Consider the following 17,056-nt stretch of genomic DNA (forward strand, 5'->3'; position numbering starts at 1 on the left):
ATCACCCCTTCGTTGGCTGTTCCTGCTGCTTATCTGCCCCATGGAGTCAGGAATATTATCAGCCATAGAGGTAGATGTAACACCTGATAGCACCAAACAGAAGGCCTCAATCTGCTCTGTTCCTGCTTTGCATTTCATTTCCGTAGTGGTCACTCTGTGTTCAGCCATGGATGGCGAATAGCACAGCAATGACTTGCAGTGGTTTTTTTTTTCCTCCGTGACTTCCAGACAGATGAAAAGCAAATGTCAGCCTACCACACATATTAAAAGGAGCGCTTATATGAGTGGGGTCATCTTCCTTTCCATGCCACTGAAAGGAAAGGTTGCTTTCTGTGGGCTGACAGTAAGCCACAGAAAGGAGTGGGCCTGCATTTAAATTGTTGTGTTGACACGGGAGAAGGTGGTGTTGTGAAATCACAAGTAAATGAGCTGGAGAAGGGGGAGGAGAAGAAAATGGTCTGCCTGTGATGGCATGAGCACATACTACCAGTAACAGCAACGTGAGTCCTGCACATGGGCTGCAGATGGGAAGCTTGATGTGGGTTTTCTGCAGTTGCTCATGAAGCTTAGGAAGCGTGCAGCATGCTTCTGAAAACCAGGGACGTGCAAAAACTTCATGTGTACCAAGATCACTGCAACTCGTGAGGGATCTTCTGCCAGAAGCTCTGGAAAGGTGCTTCCACATGAGGGACTGAGGCCAGAGCTTGTACGCTTAAGGCTTCGTGCTTGACCTGGAAGAGAGTAATTCTGAAAGGTGGATGACTCTAAAGCCATACCTGCATGGCGTATTAGTTCGTTGGTGCGAGGTGGTGGGAACGAGATAAAGAATCCCTTGTTCCCTGTGTGCAAACTAAACCTGCAAACCCGCGGCACGGAGCTGTGGAAAGTAGCATCCCCATGAAAAACGAGTCATCAAACACTGTCTTGGTCAAAATGCATTTAATAAAGCTTGGGTGAAATCCTAAACCTGATACTGACACAGTAATAAATAAATAAATACATAAATAAAATAATTAATTGCTCTCGACTTTCAAAGCTGCATGTAACTGCTTTTAGTTTTGTCTCTTCATCCATTACGCTCGGTGAGTGTGAATGCTGTCTTCCTATTTATTCCTGTCACATGCACTAGCTTTTAGAAAAAATCCCTTTTAAACACGTCCATCTACTCTGGCAACATCAAAGAGATCTTTTGGACCACAGGCTGCTTAAAATCTCTTCTGAAAAATTAAGAGCTCATTTGGGCACTTAGAGAGAGTGAGTCTAGGGGGGAATGACTTGCTGCTGGCCTGCAATGCATTCAGATAAGCTCTCCTCCTTTATTTTCTATCACCAACATCTTGGTAACAAAACTGGCTGGAGACATATAACAGTCGTGTAGATACCATATCTAGTGGAGAGCAAATGTGATTAAGAAGATGTTTTCCCAACCGTATTTCACTCAATGTGATTATTTTTTGTTGTTGTTTTCTTCTTTCTTTTTTTTTTTCCACCAAAATGTCCCTTCTTTGTGAAAGACTTGCTTACAGTTCTTTGTTTGATTTCCACAGTTTGCAACTTCATGTCTCATGAAAAGTGCCTCAAGAATGTCAAGATACCTTGTTCATGTATTGCTCCCAGCCTTGTAAGGGTGAGTAAGCACACACTGTCATGTCTCTTTCATGGCACAACGGCACAGATTTATCGCTAGATAATACGGTGTAGTACAGCTTGTTAATATTGAAATGCTTATATCAATCGTGTTAGTCATCACTTAAGCTTTTATGGCTGCTCAGAGAAAAAAATATACATTTCCTTTGAAACGTCCCTGATATGGGCAGCTGTAGACAGTCTGTCTTCAAAGAGTGGCTATTTGCATTCTTTATATATTACTAGACATTTTTAATTGTGTCATTACCTGGAAGTCTCACAGTAATGGAATGGGGTGACTGATTGAAATCAGTGCTCTCAGGAAACTATACCATGTATCATACTTGAAGAACTCTGACTACCACCATTTTTTTCAGCAGTAATTACACCTTACTGGAAAAATGCTAAAGCTTTTCTGACTAGTGAAGGGGCTGTGTTTGGCTTCTATTGATTACTGCTCTTGAGAATTTGCTTGCTTATTGTGTCCAGAGAATAAAGGTGTTGCATTAAAAGCATAGGACTTAAAAAAATAAGTAAAAAAATAAAAAAATAAAATAAAATCTAAAGACAGGGCTTCCAACTGATGGTAAGAGTTCAAATGTATGTATTTTGGTTATTAATAAAGTATACTCTCTTCAGATGCCCTGTGACCTTTTCTGCCCCATGACTTTAGGTGAAAGAGAGGGATTGATTTTGAAGATGGTAATGTGTTGCAACTATGGTATTAAGAAGCTAAATTGAGGAGAAAACTGTGTGTTATCCACCTGGAGGGAAAAAAGGGGTGAGAAGCTTTCTAGATAAGTAGGAAGACACTACAAATACCGTACAGAGCATTATGCAAAAGTCAAATGAGACTGCTGTGAAATCAAAATGAGAAAATGGTGAGCCTTACAGACCTCACTGACTAAAACCATGTTTATGAGATACTCACTGTATAGATCTGGGAACCTGCAAGGGGGGCTTTTTTGCATTCAAAGAAGCTTTACGGGTTCCTTTAAGTCGTGGAAGCCTATGTAGGGGATGGTAGGAGAAGGTCTAAAACAGCACGTAACTAGAGTTACAGGAAGCAGACAGAGACATTACCCACTCGTTTTTATTTGATGTGCTTTGTCTAGATGCTGCTGCTGTTCAGCCTTTGCTACATACTTCATCTTCCCCACGTACTTTCATCTTGGGAGGTGTAATTTAGATTGGGAAAAAGTTGGCTGATGCACAGAATGTCGCCAGTGAAAGAATAAGAAATATTGCTATTATTCTTCCAACCCCAGTGAAGGGACATGTAGGTGGTGAGAAATGTTATTACTAAGAATTAGCATCTTTACTGTTCCAGTATGCTGGCAGTCAATTGTGGCATGGGAAAAGGAATGATGAGTCACACAGCAGAGGGATCGTTAGGGGCATAGTACACATCTAATTTAGAAGTATTCATTAAGTTCAGAGCCAAACTTCTGAACATTTTTGACTTCTTCTTTTGTAAATTTGCTCTACATATAATTTATTGTTCAGAATAGTACTTGTTGCTGTGCTTTTGCATGTTGAACATCATGCACTGAAATACATTAATGGTCCTACTTTCACCAGTCATGGGCATCAGTTTAGGGGTTTGTTTTGTTCCCTTGCCAGTTCCTGTTCCCTACTTGCCCCAACACATACATTTGATCTAATTGTTCTTCGTTTACACATCAAATCTGAGTAATCTTACTGTGCAGTGGAACTTAGGAGTGCTGTTGTCTGCTCTCAAGACTGTTTGCTGTTCAGCGTTGCCAAATTTAGCTGTGAAGTCGTCTGCCTTATCCATGTTAAGTTGTAATGATTATGTTTCAAAAACACAGCATTGCGCTATTCTTTCTAGACAGGCTTGTCATCCTTGACATAGTCATCCAGGTTGCATTAATCCTGGTCTTCTGTGGAAGTGAAGTCTGACATATGGGAGATGTTGTTTTGCATGCAAGTTCTGTCGAAGTAAATGTTGAATTTGGCACTTGCTTCAAAAACAAAACAGAGCAAAAAGTGAATGATGGTCATTTATAGAATGTGTGCAGAGTTTATTTTCTTAATCTCTGGGTGCTTTCAGATAACTTGAGTGTATCTTTTTATTAAAAGGTCCAGTGTAGGAGGGATCACAGGTAGGATTTTTTTCTGATACTTCCTTCTAGCATGTTAATATTCAGTGTGTTACAGAAATCAGATTTTTTTATTTTTTTTTAATCCCCTGGATTTCATCTAGAGAAGAGGGCAATCGCTAAAGCTCATCAGACTGTATGTCATTGAGTACTAAGCCAAACTGTCAGAGAATCATTTTTCAGCAGACATTTCATGGAAACTTTCATTCCTGAGAGTAGGGTTTCCTTCCTAGGGTCAAGTAAAGGCCCACACGGTTGCAAGCATGCCATGGCTACATCCAGTCTCAGATAATTCTTAATGAGTTTGCTCTTTAGGCTGCCCTAAGGAGTTTTCCTGCGCTATTACTAATCATTCTCACCTGCACTCGGTGTTCCAGACTGGATCCAGGTCATGATGTTTCAAAATGAAACTTCACAGATTGGTCTTCTGAGCAAGCCTGTTTTTTTTATGGTTTGCAAGATTTGTTCCACTGCTGAGGTCTCTGCAACTTATCTAAGTTTAAACACACTCCTCCCTACATTCCCATAGGTATTTGCCTACTCTGAGGCATGTGTTTAAAAAAAAAAAAAGTCCAAACAAAAGACAAAATAACAATGAAAACAAAATCTGTTTGACTGCATGTGAAATGCAAGGTTTTCTTTTCCTTTGTTAGGTAACAATGAGTCACAAATTTTTGCCTCTTAAATTTGCCATGTAAGTGAGGGGTGGTTGTATATAGCTGTACTTCGAACACTAAATATAAACGAGAGTATAATACAAGTAGTTTTAGTGAAGTTGGACATTTATGATACTTGTTTTTCCTCAATTTGTTTTTGTGTTGGGCATTGCTGTAATGTTTTCTAAACGTTTCCACTTCAAGAAGGGTTGATAAACTGTTTGCAAAATGTCCCTAAGTGCCTTTGTTCTTAAAGCCAGGTTGTCTGGAGTGGAAACATGCTGGTTGAGGCCATCAGCTTCTTGTGAAGGTTTTTATGCTAAAAATAAAATGTGGCTTTGTGGTTCTGAGCTTGGATAGCTGCTGCTTTTAGAGGTTGTGATACTGAATGAGGTTGTGGAGCTCACAGAGGTCTCTGCTGGGAGCAGCAGGCGTTGTTGCTCCTGTTTGCTGACCCGAGCCTCTCTGTCTGGGTGCTGCGTTCACATGTGTGCAGTTGGCTGTGTGGGTCAGTTCCTGTATTTCTCATGATCTGACAGAAAAATTGAAAGTAGCAGAGAGGAAAGGTCACGCAGGTTAGGGTAAATACGCCAACACTTCTGATAATCTATTCTGATTTGGGCAGTTAGTAGACGTGCAGCAGCAGCACCTAATTCTTCTGCAGCTGAAAGGATACTGCACTGGGACACAACCTCTCTCCTGTTTCTTTTCCCTCCTTACCTCTTTCTCCCTACCCAAGAAGCAGTGGGAAGCCCTGACAAAATGGGAGATGGAGATCATCAAAGCTTGGTTACCGCTTCACTTGCCTTGGAATTATAAATTCTCGCAGTCTCATTCAACTGTCAGATGGATTTTTCTGTGATTGCTTCAAGAGAGCAGAAGAGAAAAAAAAAATCAGAACACAATTTTGGAGAGTCATTCCTATATACTAGTTGCAGGTGTTATGTCTTTTACATGGGGAAAAATGCTTCAGTGGATTCTCGGTGAGCTTCTTCTACTGCTTCTCATTACCAGAGAGCTGTAGAAGACCTGCTGAAATGCAGTGTTTGTAAATAAGCTGGTTGCCTTACTACTGTTAAGTCTCATCTTAAAATTATTGTATATTTCATGTGCATCTGTCAAGGGACTTTTTGTCCTGTCCCTCTTGTATGTAAGTGCTTTTCTGGGGAGGAAGCCAAGAGTTAGATGTGTAACATGAATTTGAAAGCAAAAAAATGTGTGCTTAATATTTTTCCTCTTTCATGCATTATGAAAACCATTTTGGGGGAAAGTTCTTTGTTCTCTTTCTTCTTCCCCTTTTATTTGGCTATAGGCTTCGCTATAGTGGTATGTGGGCTTTTTAACAGGGTGCCTGTCATAGAAATTGCTGGACTCAGGCTGATCTGATCTTAGCAGGTAGGTCTGTCCCTAAATTCCAACACTTGGCCCCCAGCTGCACTGTTTCAGAAGGCAATTGATGTGTGCATTCTTTCCTTGCATTAGCACCAATTAACATTTTGATAACTAATTCTGAATATTGAAATTTCTTTCCTCTGCTGTCCTATGATACTGCTTCTCTTTGCATTCACACCCGATTTCAAACCTTGCAAGTGGAGTGTGTACTTAAAGTTCCTTTGTAACACCGACTGATACATGGGGTGCACAAAGGAAGATCTTCAGTTTGGACACAAAGAGCAATTGACTGGCTTTGTCCATAAAAGGAAAAAGTAGAAATACAGTGCAAAATGCAGAGTACTTGTGTTGCAGAAATAAAGACCTTTCATTAATGAAGCGGAGAGGCTTCAAGCAAATGAAAGATCTGTCCATGAAGGATCTGTGACTAGCTGGGGGGCATTTTTTTTCAAGATTCAGGCTAAAATCTTTTTGCCTCAGGTGGTGGAATAGCATCTGCAGCTGGGTAAAGAATAGGCATTTGTGTTCTTCCCCTACTGAGGTATCTGGAAGATTGCAGACAAGTAGTACTTGACCTGGCCTGAGGCAGGTCTGTGAGATGGTTCGGGTGGCAGCTGGGCTGCTCTGTACATTGTGATTGCACTTCAGTGGAAAAACACATTAAACTGATGATCTGCTGTTCACCGTGTGCTTGACACTCCGTGGCATTTCAGAATGAGGAACAATTTTTAAAGTTATTTCCCGTGTTTTTCTTCCAAAGTTTGGAGTAATTTGTTGCTGATGATGCATTTGTTGCTGTTCTTTCTGTGTGATGTGATTGCATGGTCTTGTGCTAAGCACTCACACAGATTGCACTGAAGGGGGTTAGAATCTGTAAGCTTTAGATTTCTGTAGAACCGAATCTTACTGCAAGCTGAAATGAGCTTTTATAGAAATGTGTAACACTAATGCTTTGGATTTCTTAACAGATGGCAGGAAACAAAATGGAGACTAGGAACATCTTGTACATCAGTACAAGGTCATTCTGGAGCTTATGCCAGAGTGTTAACATTATACTTTCTGTTGATGGACTTCTGATCGATACTAAATGTCATTTAATGGTATTACTAGCAGAAATTTTCTGTATCTTTCTCTGGGAATCGATTTTTGTGGTTTGCATAAAGTAATTTAAGGAATTGAATTGGAAAAGAAGTTTTTAACTCTCATCAATTATTAACTTTCTCTCTTTAAGCCCCCTTGTGTGTCTGTAGCTTGCTGTACTTATACAGGTGGATATAAATTAAAGAATAATAGATAACATTTCATATTCTGACATGTTGATTCGCTGGCTTTCCAAGTCTAAGAGTTTTGATTTGTTTATATATTGGGTGCTTGGAACTCGTTCAACAACAAAAGAAATGTGGTAAATTGCTCGGAAAAATAGCCTGTGATTGATGAGCTCGTTATGTTGTACTTGCTCTTTTCCATTTTCTCTTCCATGTTACTCCCATCCCATTTCCCACCAGGCTCTGCAGCAGTTTTGTACCTGTAATTTCTAAAGCAAGTTAGAAGGACTGCTTGTAATAAACAAAGCTGCTTTCCCTTGTTCCCAAAAGTAAGAAATTGAAGGAATTGATTTATTTTTATTTATTTATTTTTTCCACATCCAGTGTTTCAATCAGTATGTTGTTCTTTTATCTTTGGCACTGACTTGAGTCTTTAGAAGATTGTCACCAGGGTTTGAATAACTGCAGGATTTAGACTTTGTCGCTTTCCCTTGAGTCTTCTAGATAAGTATGGTCAGACCATGGATAAGTTTGTCTCCAGTCAAAGTCCTATTCTGCAGTCTTTCCAGATTAATCACTGCTTTACACAAAACTCTGCTTTGATCTATGGAGTGTCCTTTTTCTTCAGCAGAACTTCTCTTGCTTATTAAACACTATGACAATAATGAAAAGCCTGCATTTCTATGCCAGTTCGAAGATAAAATAGCCAGACTCAAGGCCAGGGAGAGAAAAGGTCTCTGTATTTCAAACACCAGTTGTTGAAGGGATTGCAAGTCCATGCGGGGTGTCCAAAGCAGGTTACTGAGCACTCCAGAGCTAAAGAAAGTCTCTCTTGATAAATCTATTGATTAAACTTCGAGCAGTCTTCTTTTCCCCTCATGTTACATCTGGAAAAACTTTATCTTGCTTATTTCGTTGAACATACTCAAAGTACAGGATTGTTTAGTGTAACTGTGCCTATGCTTTCAAAGGCAGAAATGTGGGTGGGAACTAGAATTTTATAACCAAAAGGGACATTTTAGGTCCTCCAATTTTGTGTGGCCAGCACGTGTCAGATTTGCCACTGGTGGTTCATAAGAAAACCCTAATCTACAAGGAAAATTTTCATACCCTTCTCAATAACCTCGGAGGACTGTTTACTCACGGATCTAGGAGGAAAAGAAAGTGTCTCGAACTATGTGTACCTTATGTCTCTATTTCCTAATCTTTTTCTGGGAATGATTAATTTAATTTCATGCTTAAATAAACCATGTTTTAGCCTTCACAAGTTTTTGGTTGCTTGGTTGGTTGATTTTTTTTTGTGATGCAAGAAACAGAAGATAAATCTGATATGTTTGTCCAAAGGGCTTGTGAGATACAAAATGTGAAATTTGAAAGATTAAAAAAGTTATTAGCCTTAATCACAGCATAATTTTATGGAAGTTATTTGGGTTCTGGCATTTTAAAGATGCAGTTACGCTTCTTCCTTCTAATGTGGATGTCAGTCTTGACAGAGCTGTGCATCTTTTAGGAAGAGTGGTCTCTAGAAGAAGTATAAAGCTCAAATGTATTTCTTCTTAATTTTTCTTCTTTCCTCCATTGTTCCCTTTTGCCTCCACCTTAAAATGTTACCATTTAATAATCAAGATATTAATGTATCTTTGATATTAATCAAGAAAACACCTATCTTTTTAGGATAAGGAAAGATCATACAAGAAATAAACTTGCCAAAACTGTTGGTACAGCTCTTACCAAGGGGATATTGAAACACATCTTTTCAACACAGAGTCACCAGGAACAGCAGTACAGATGTAGTTTGGAGATTAATCTCTTTACCATCCAGCCAGTTGGCAGAGTTATATTTGGAGAATAGGTGAAAAACTTGTGGAGGATACTGGACTGTGGCGGCATCACACTTCTAGAAACTGTCCTGAATGTGTCTTTAGGGCATGTTGTGTGAGGGTGTATATATAATATATGGCTGTTACTGTTTAATGGTCCTTGATTCATTTAAGAACACTTGAGAGAGGAGCAGAGGTTCCAGATACATTGCATGGCAATGAACCCAAAGGAAACCTTTGCATTCACGGTACTGTGAATCATTGGGAAGCTGACTAGCACTTAAAAATATATATATCATGTATATGTGTATATCTATAAAAAAAAATAGGTATTTAAAATATTTGTTCTAAGGCTTACTTGAGTTCACATCGTATATGCTATCCTATCCTGCATGATACAGCAGTTTCTATGAGCTGTAACTGCCATTTGGAAAGCTGCAGCTGATAATGTTTCACATGTTCTTCTTTGGCAGGTTCCAGTTGCACACTGTTTTGGGCCTCCAGGACATTACAAAAGAAAGTTTTGCACTGTGTGCAGAAAGTCACTAGAGTCACCTGCTTTTCGATGTGAAGGTAACTTACAAAGCCCTACTTGCGTAGCCATCTGTATGTTATCCAGTAGCATATGCTTTTCTTACGGTGCGTATCTTGGGTGTGTAGGTACATATGTGCCACAACGCCTTTACTGTGTCTGAAAGATTTCCGTATTGTGTTATCCACTCACTGACAGTGGAAATGTGTACCTCAAGTTAAGGCACCACAGGTCTGTCGTGTTCATGGTGTGCTCTGAGCCCATGCCTGAGATGTGTAAAGAATGAGAAGCCGTTCCGACAAAGACTCACTCTGTTGAAGTATTATTTTTTTTTCTGTTTCCAGTGGAAGCTGTTGTTACGGGAGATACCAGGTGTTCATGTACCTAAAACCTTCCCATCTCTACAAAAGAATAGAAATACAGCTTGAATATAACTTCTCTCTGTGTCACTAGACTCAGACGTCTGTTGCTTGTAACGGGGATGGAGGTGCATTAGGTGGAAAGATACTTTAAAACATTATTTGTCAAAATAGTACTGTTTAGAGTGTTCTAACATACATTCTCTGGGAAAAAAAATGAAAGAAAGAAAGAAAAACAACAATGATTAAATAAATCACCCAAACACTATTTCAGGTTCCATTAATTTGAAATATATGTTGGCACAAATACTTCACTGATTTTGTTGTGAGGCAGCTCCTTAATTCTCCCTTGACTGTCTTGTCCTAAATTTCTAGTAGCACTTGGTTTGTTGTTGTTGTAAGGTTCAGTGGAATTTAGTATTTTAAATAAATGTTGCCAGCGAGCTGTTTAAAAACAAAACAAAAAAAAAAGTGAAGGAGGCAAAGGAGTCTAATGAGAGAAGAACCAATTCAGAACTGCTTTCAGAATTGCAGTTATGCTAAAGATAATGTCTCATTTGATGTGGTTGCTTAGGTGTATGTGTAGGGTAAATGTTTCTCTCATCAGAGTATTTGGACTTAAAACGGTGCAGTGTTTTTGCTTCTGCTTTTTTTCTGGTGAGTTGCATAATGAATCTAAAATTTATCTCACCAACTGATTGGAATCTGTCATTTAATACAGTTACCATGTGAATTGGCTGCTTCAGTGGGATGGTCAAAGACATACAGATATCACAGAGTTTTTTCCAGTGACTTGTCTTAATAAGTTTCAGAACTCAGTGTGGCATGAAGTAAACATAAAAAAAAAAAAAAAAAAAAAAAAGAGAGAGAAAATTTTCACTAGCTATGTCTTCTTAATTCTTGAAAATGGCCATGGTTTAGTGGTCTATTTTAGTTAAAGCTTTCTAAATTTTGACTTTTTGTTCTTACTATCTTAATTGTTATATTTTATCAGCTTTGAACCCATTGCAAGTGGATATTTATTTTTTCAGACATTTCTAAACAAGAAATGTTTTTAAACAAGAAACACATGAAGTCACGTGTTATAATTAGGTAATAGAAATGCCCAGATGCTTTTCCTGGTTCATTGAAGGTTCTGAGTTGTGTTCCTAATATGGATTAAATGGATTTTTTGTTTTGTGTGGTGTGACTTTACTATTCTGTGTTCTGAATACTAATAACTCTAAGCTTGTTTCTTTGATACTTTTAAAAAATGTAGTTTATAAAGCACAGTTGAGGTTAATGAAATGTAAGAGAGCCTTCCTCTGCTTTTCTAAAATATTTGTAGAATTTGTTTTAGAAATCAGCTGGTTTAAGCTGTAAAGTTTTAAATTCAAAGGTAGGCATTAGACTTGTCCTTTTGCATACTTCTAACAATTATGCTTAATGTAAAATATTGTGTGTTGGTATTCTGACATTGAGATTAAAGAACTTTTCTTGGAATATTTGCTATAACTAAGATGGAAAGCAGAGCTAAGATGAAATTACCTGTTCTAAGTGATTGACATAATTAGATGTACTTTTAAAATAATTTACATAACTTGGTTTGGTCTCCATATCTTACAATAAAATACTAGTTGAAAGAAAAGTTTTTAGGTAAGTGCTACACACTGTGGATGCTTGTGGGGCATCTGTTCTCAGAAATGAGCATACATGCATTGTAACACCTTGTGATATAAATACATATGCTTGGATGGCAAGAAATGTAATACTTGTAATCCAAACTCTGCTGATGATTATTAGTTGCTTTGGATTGCAGTTTTTGCTGTAGAATTCATGAGTAACAGTTGAACCTGAACTCAGGATGTTGAATGTTCCTCTTTCTTTTCTTTCCAAGAAGGACTGGGGGGGGGGGGGGGGGGGGGGGGAGGGAAAGAGGGAAAAAATGGACTAACCCAAGCATTTTTTAGTGCTAGATCCTTTTTAAAACTTTCTTTTTAAGCATCAACCAGGAGCAGAAAATTATTTGTGAACTTTTACGTAATGGATAGATTTTCATTTTTTGAGGAGTGCATTTAACATTTTAAAGGCTGTGCTGCCAAGTTATATATCTGAAATAAATCAAGTTTTTTGGCAAATAGAAAGGAATTCACAACACATTCCCTATTAACTTGAACAGAAAACCTTCATTCTTTTATGAGTTAAAGAACTGCGTAGATTTTTAATTTTTTTTGGAGACACTCTGATTTGAATTGATCTTTACATTCTGACAACTTTATCTTTCCAGCGAGTGGGATAGCTATCTTAAGGGTTTAACTCCTGTGACACTCCTGCTCTTCACACGCACACATTTTTGTTCTAATTATGAATTGGGGTACCTGTTAGTAGCAGCAGGAGGGTAAGGGAAAGAAAAGCTCGGGGTGGGAGGGAGAGAAAAACCTTTTGTATTCTTACACAGTATGTTAAAGGGCAGTGTGTGTTTGTGTTTGCAGACAGTGATTAAAAAAAAAAAAAAATCTTTTTGGTAATTTCTTGAAACTATAATTTGGTCTACAGAAACTTTCACTATTATTGACGGTATAACTCAAAGCATCTAGCTTGCCTAGTAGCTCAATCTACAAAACTGTAAAATATTCCTGTTTCTTCTATGAGTATGGTTTGAGGAGAAGTATGAGCTGAGGACAGACCTTGCCACAGCTGCATGTAAGATTCTTGAGCTTGGTAAAGATCCACTGTATGAGAAACTGTACATGAACATCTGTGGTTGAGATAGCAAACCCTTAGGACAGTCTGTGCTTTGATGTGGTGGTAGATCGTGTTTTTCTGCATAATTAGAGTTAAAACAGTGTTCGTGTGGTCACTTTTTTCTAGATCTTGGAGAGTGATTTCAAAACGAGTTGTTATGCTCTAGATGATTTTATACTGTTTTCAGAATGCTTTCAGGTAGCATGGATAGCATTCGTGATTAGCACCTTCCCATCTTCAGGTTAAAGTCTTCAGATTATTGTGACATCCTTGGAGCAATAACCCGTTTGAGCAGAACAGGAGAAAAAAAAAAATAGTTGGAGAATCTGACTCCTGCCTCTGACTTTAATGTATTTTTTCATACATCTGTTTGAGTTTCTTAGAGAACTTTCTGAACTATTTCAATAATAAAGCTGAGTGTTGAGGTCTTTTAGTTATATTTTTCTTGATATCTGATATTTCAAGTCAGTTTTTAAGAAATGAAGGTACTTTATCCAAAATCGATAAATAAATAACACAAAATGCTCAACAGTCTCCACTGAAACTTCTTCCAGGTAAAGTATCTCACAGGTAGACAGTGTGAAGCTTACTTGGGAGAATGCTCTGAAAAAAAAAAAAAAGTATTGTTTTCCTTTTCCTGACAATGATATGGTAATTTACAGTGTGCAACAATGGCACAGACAAGTCCGAGTTCGTGAAGAACATTATCTTGCGCTCAAGGCTTGATGTTTGGATACAGAAGGAAAACTTTCCTCTGTTAATACTTCTACCGTTCAGTTTTTTGGTTTTGATTAAATCAAAGTAGACTTCAGAAGTGATAATGTTAGAGTAGGCAGCTGTTCCCATGAAGTAGTGAGACAAAGCTGTAATAAGCTAAACAGTTGTTACAGTTTCAGCTTACTGTACTGGAGGAAATACAGCAGGTAGCTATGAGCAAAATTAGCTCAGCCTTTCCTTGAATTTGCTGCATTAGTTTAACACAAAGGAAATTGAGCTACACACAAGGTTGTGCTGATAAACTTCTTTTATTGTCTGTCTTTGCTGAACAAAAAAGAGCATGAAGGGAAGAAAATGCCATGCAGAAAGGTAATGGAAGAAGTCCTGGAGGAAGGGAGAGAGGGAAGAGCAGCAGAAACCAATGGATTTTGACTTAAAGAAGTTTTCTTGTTTTCATCTTTTAGTTTGTGAGCTACACGTCCACACAGATTGTATCCTGTTTGCTTGTAGTGACTGCCGGCAGTGTCACCAGGATGGGCACCAGGACCAGGTAAGTGTGAGCACATCTGCAGCAGAAAGCGGTCACACCTTGTAGGCTAGAGGCAGGGGAGAAGACCTTTTTCTGACCTTTTTTTTTTTTTTTTTTTTTCCACGTGCTGACAATTATCAAAGCACTTTTGCTGCTGCTTTGTGGAAAGACATTTTTGTGGCTTTAGAATGTACTGCAGATAGTGAGATGAACATAAATTCTGATAAACATCTCTATTTTTGAGGTTTATAGAAGTCTTGCTGAGAAGTCTGTGCAATGTTTACAACACACTAATTAAAAAAGAAAAAAACAAAATCCATCATCTTTCTAAACACTTGCATTGCAGAAGCTGATATGGATTTTTTTTTTTTTGAGCTGTTGGATGCCGTGCATCCCTGGTAAACACCGTCACATCCCTTAGTCTTCCTACAGTCTGTCTGAGGCAAGACTTCCCAGGTTCTCAGTGTAAAGTATATGTATAATATTGATCTTTCAGGATTTTTTTTAAGAATAATTGGTTTTGGTGGACTCCAAAGATGAAGCATTATGTACTAAATTTTTGGGCCATTTGGTAAGGTCTTCTCGTGAGATGTAGGATTGTTCAGGGTTTTATTTTTATTAAGAAAATATTTAATGGCCTGGTCTGTGTTGCCGTTTTCTCAGAGCTGTTTGAATTGCTCATTTTAAAGTTAGGTTGAAGATACTTCTGTACCTGTTGTCTGGTGTAATGCTAAGTTGTGATGTGTTCTACCAGGATACTTACCATCACCACTGGAGGGAGGGAAACCTTCCTTCAGGTGCTCGTTGCGAAGTTTGCAAAAAAACCTGTGGCTCTTCTGAGGTGCTGTCTGGCATGAGATGTGAATGGTGTGGCATTCTGGTATGTTGTGCTGTTGGGTGTATTTGTGGGAACCATATATATATATATACATAAGAAATATATGTGTGTGTGTGTGTATATATCTATATATATATACACAAATATTTGTCAGTGTATATATTCATTCATTAATTAAATAGGAAATGTGTGAATTCTTTTTTTCCCCATTAATCACCAGAATAAGCAATTTGCAAAATCTCAGTTAAACTTTATGTGAAATCAATGGAATTTAAATTTAATAGAGACTAATCCTTAAATATTGCAGCTTATAAGCTTGCAGTTAATTTTGCTGTGCAAAATCCAAAGTTCTTTTAAATCACATGAATTCTGAAAAGTCAAAGGCTCACCTTGCCATTCTAGCATGCATATTCCTCTTTCGGTGTAGAATAGTCTCAACCTGTAATTTTGTGTTAGTAGTGAATATTGGTTTCTGTCTTTCCCATGACTTGTGCAGCATGATGGTAACTTTCAGTGATCCTTATGAAAGCCAGTCTTCTGCATAGATAAGAATTGGTCCATCCACTGAATACTACCTCTTGCTGAAATATAGTTACAGACCAAAGTAGTGCCAGATGGGGTGCAAGCAGAGACGTTTGTCTGGTAAATTAAATCATTAATTTGCCACGTAATTCTAGATGAGGCACACTATGTAATAATTGTTTAAAATGAAAGTCTTGTGTATTTCAGATATGATTTGAATCATTTAATTTTTTTATATCGTAAAAATAGTGTTTTTTGTATTTGTAATCTGATTCATAATTCCTGAGGTGGCAGGAGCTGTCTTTGAAAACAGCCTAACAACTATAACGTGCTACATGGCCACAGTTATAAAGGCATGCATATTCAGTGAAGATAGATCTAGGACAAATACAGAGGCAGAAACAAACCAGTCAAGTCTTGAAATAAAACTCCAAACATCTTATCTCAGAATCTGCAAGCAGGGGCTTGCAAGCAAGTGTAAGAAGTTCTAAATTTTTTTTTTCTATTTAAAAGTTTGTCAGTCTAACCTGCCTACATTTCCCATCTACCCCAATAAATATTCATATAGATCAGAAGATCCAGGGCTTGAGATCAAAATGGTAATCTTCTCCAGATATCTGCTCAAAATCTTTAGTATTTAATTGAGACGATTTATAATACTTGAAGTTTCTTCATGTGTTAAGACTTCCCATTATTGTTTGTTTTAAAAATTAATGGAGCAGATTAAAATCTAGAATGAAAAAATGTATCACTGATTTCATGAAAGTGATTTATGAAAGGTCTGTACGTCCTAGCCTGTCTTTTGCAGTTCCAGTACATGTTTTGTTATAAACACAGTTGCTTTCTCTGTGTTTCACAAAGTGCTTAATTGATGCTTCTATTTATAGGCTCATGCTGCTTGCTACATAATTGTCACACCAGAATGTACTTTTGGAAGATTAAGGAATATGATTCTTCCTCCAAGCTGCGTGCAATTATTTTCTCGCAACTTCAGCAAACTGCATTGTTTTCGAATATCAGAAAATTTGCAAGCAGAATCAGGTAAAAGCTTTCAAAATTGAATGCAACTAATTGATGAGTGTGTTTAACTCAGTGTTATAATTTACTGGAGTGTATGATTGCTAATTTTCACTGGCTTTTGTGACAATACTATAACTTTTTGCTAAATCAGGGCACAGGATACAGGTTCTAAGTGCAGACTGAGCAACTGGAAGAGTGTTCTTTCAATAATAAGCATGCAGAAAGTAAAAACCTAAAATGCAAAAACTTTTGTGGTAGATTAGTGTTGTTGTTGTGACGAGCACTTGCTAATACACGTTTTTTATATGGCTTGGATATATGCAAATATTTTCAATTACCTCTTTGACTTGGTGAGAGGGTTCTGCCCTTGTAAGATTTCTGTGCTGAAAGGAAATCATATATTTAGCAGGATAATGTTCTGCTGCCATCTAGAGTGTATGTTTGTTTAATAGCTCTTTAGGATAAAGAGAATTCTTTTGAACTACCAAAGTATTTTTTGTTTGATACTTAAATTACGTTCTTGTAAAGCTTTTCTTTTGGTACTTAACAATAATACCAAAGTAAATATGAGGTAGGTAAAATATTGGTCTTGAAAGCCAAATGTTTGCAACTGTTCTTTTTTCAACCTGACAGGTTGTTCTTAAACTTTCTGCTTTGAACTTTTGGTGCACACAGAGGCAGTTATTTGCTAGGAGCCATGTGTTTGCATATGCAGAATCTATGGCAGCAGTCCTGCTACAACATAAACTGCATGGCCCTAAGCCTACATAAGCTAGGTGTACAGAACTATAAAGGCCTGCAGGGCTGGAGGAAATCTTTATGTTGTGAGCTTGTTCATTGGCCTGTGTTTTTTTTTTTTTCAGTAAGTTATTTTTCTTTCTAATAAATTGTTCCTCAGGGGAAAGTGAGGTATAGTACATACTTGAAGGTGAT

General features: G+C 37.7%; 1 protein-coding gene across 3 annotated transcripts in view; it reads left to right on the forward strand.

Moving 5' to 3' along the window:
• The window catches only part of DGKQ (diacylglycerol kinase theta), an 89,233-nt gene that overhangs the window by 20,160 nt on the left and 52,017 nt on the right, over nucleotides 1-17,056 (forward strand). For 2 of the 3 annotated variants that reach the window (XM_084305471.1, XM_084305472.1), the window contains exons 2-6: nucleotides 1,548-1,627; nucleotides 9,356-9,455; nucleotides 13,679-13,764; nucleotides 14,498-14,623; nucleotides 15,991-16,144. In XM_084305471.1, the coding sequence (XP_084161597.1) occupies nucleotides 1,548-1,627; nucleotides 9,356-9,455; nucleotides 13,679-13,764; nucleotides 14,498-14,623; nucleotides 15,991-16,144 (546 nt within the window). The remainder of the gene's footprint in view (nucleotides 1-1,547; nucleotides 1,628-9,355; nucleotides 9,456-13,678; nucleotides 13,765-14,497; nucleotides 14,624-15,990; nucleotides 16,145-17,056) is intronic. The other variant, XM_084305473.1, reaches the window with a different exon arrangement.

Source organism: Netta rufina (genome assembly GCF_964035555.1).
Source record: "Netta rufina genome assembly, chromosome: Z".
Taxonomy (NCBI): domain Eukaryota; kingdom Metazoa; phylum Chordata; class Aves; order Anseriformes; family Anatidae; genus Netta; species Netta rufina.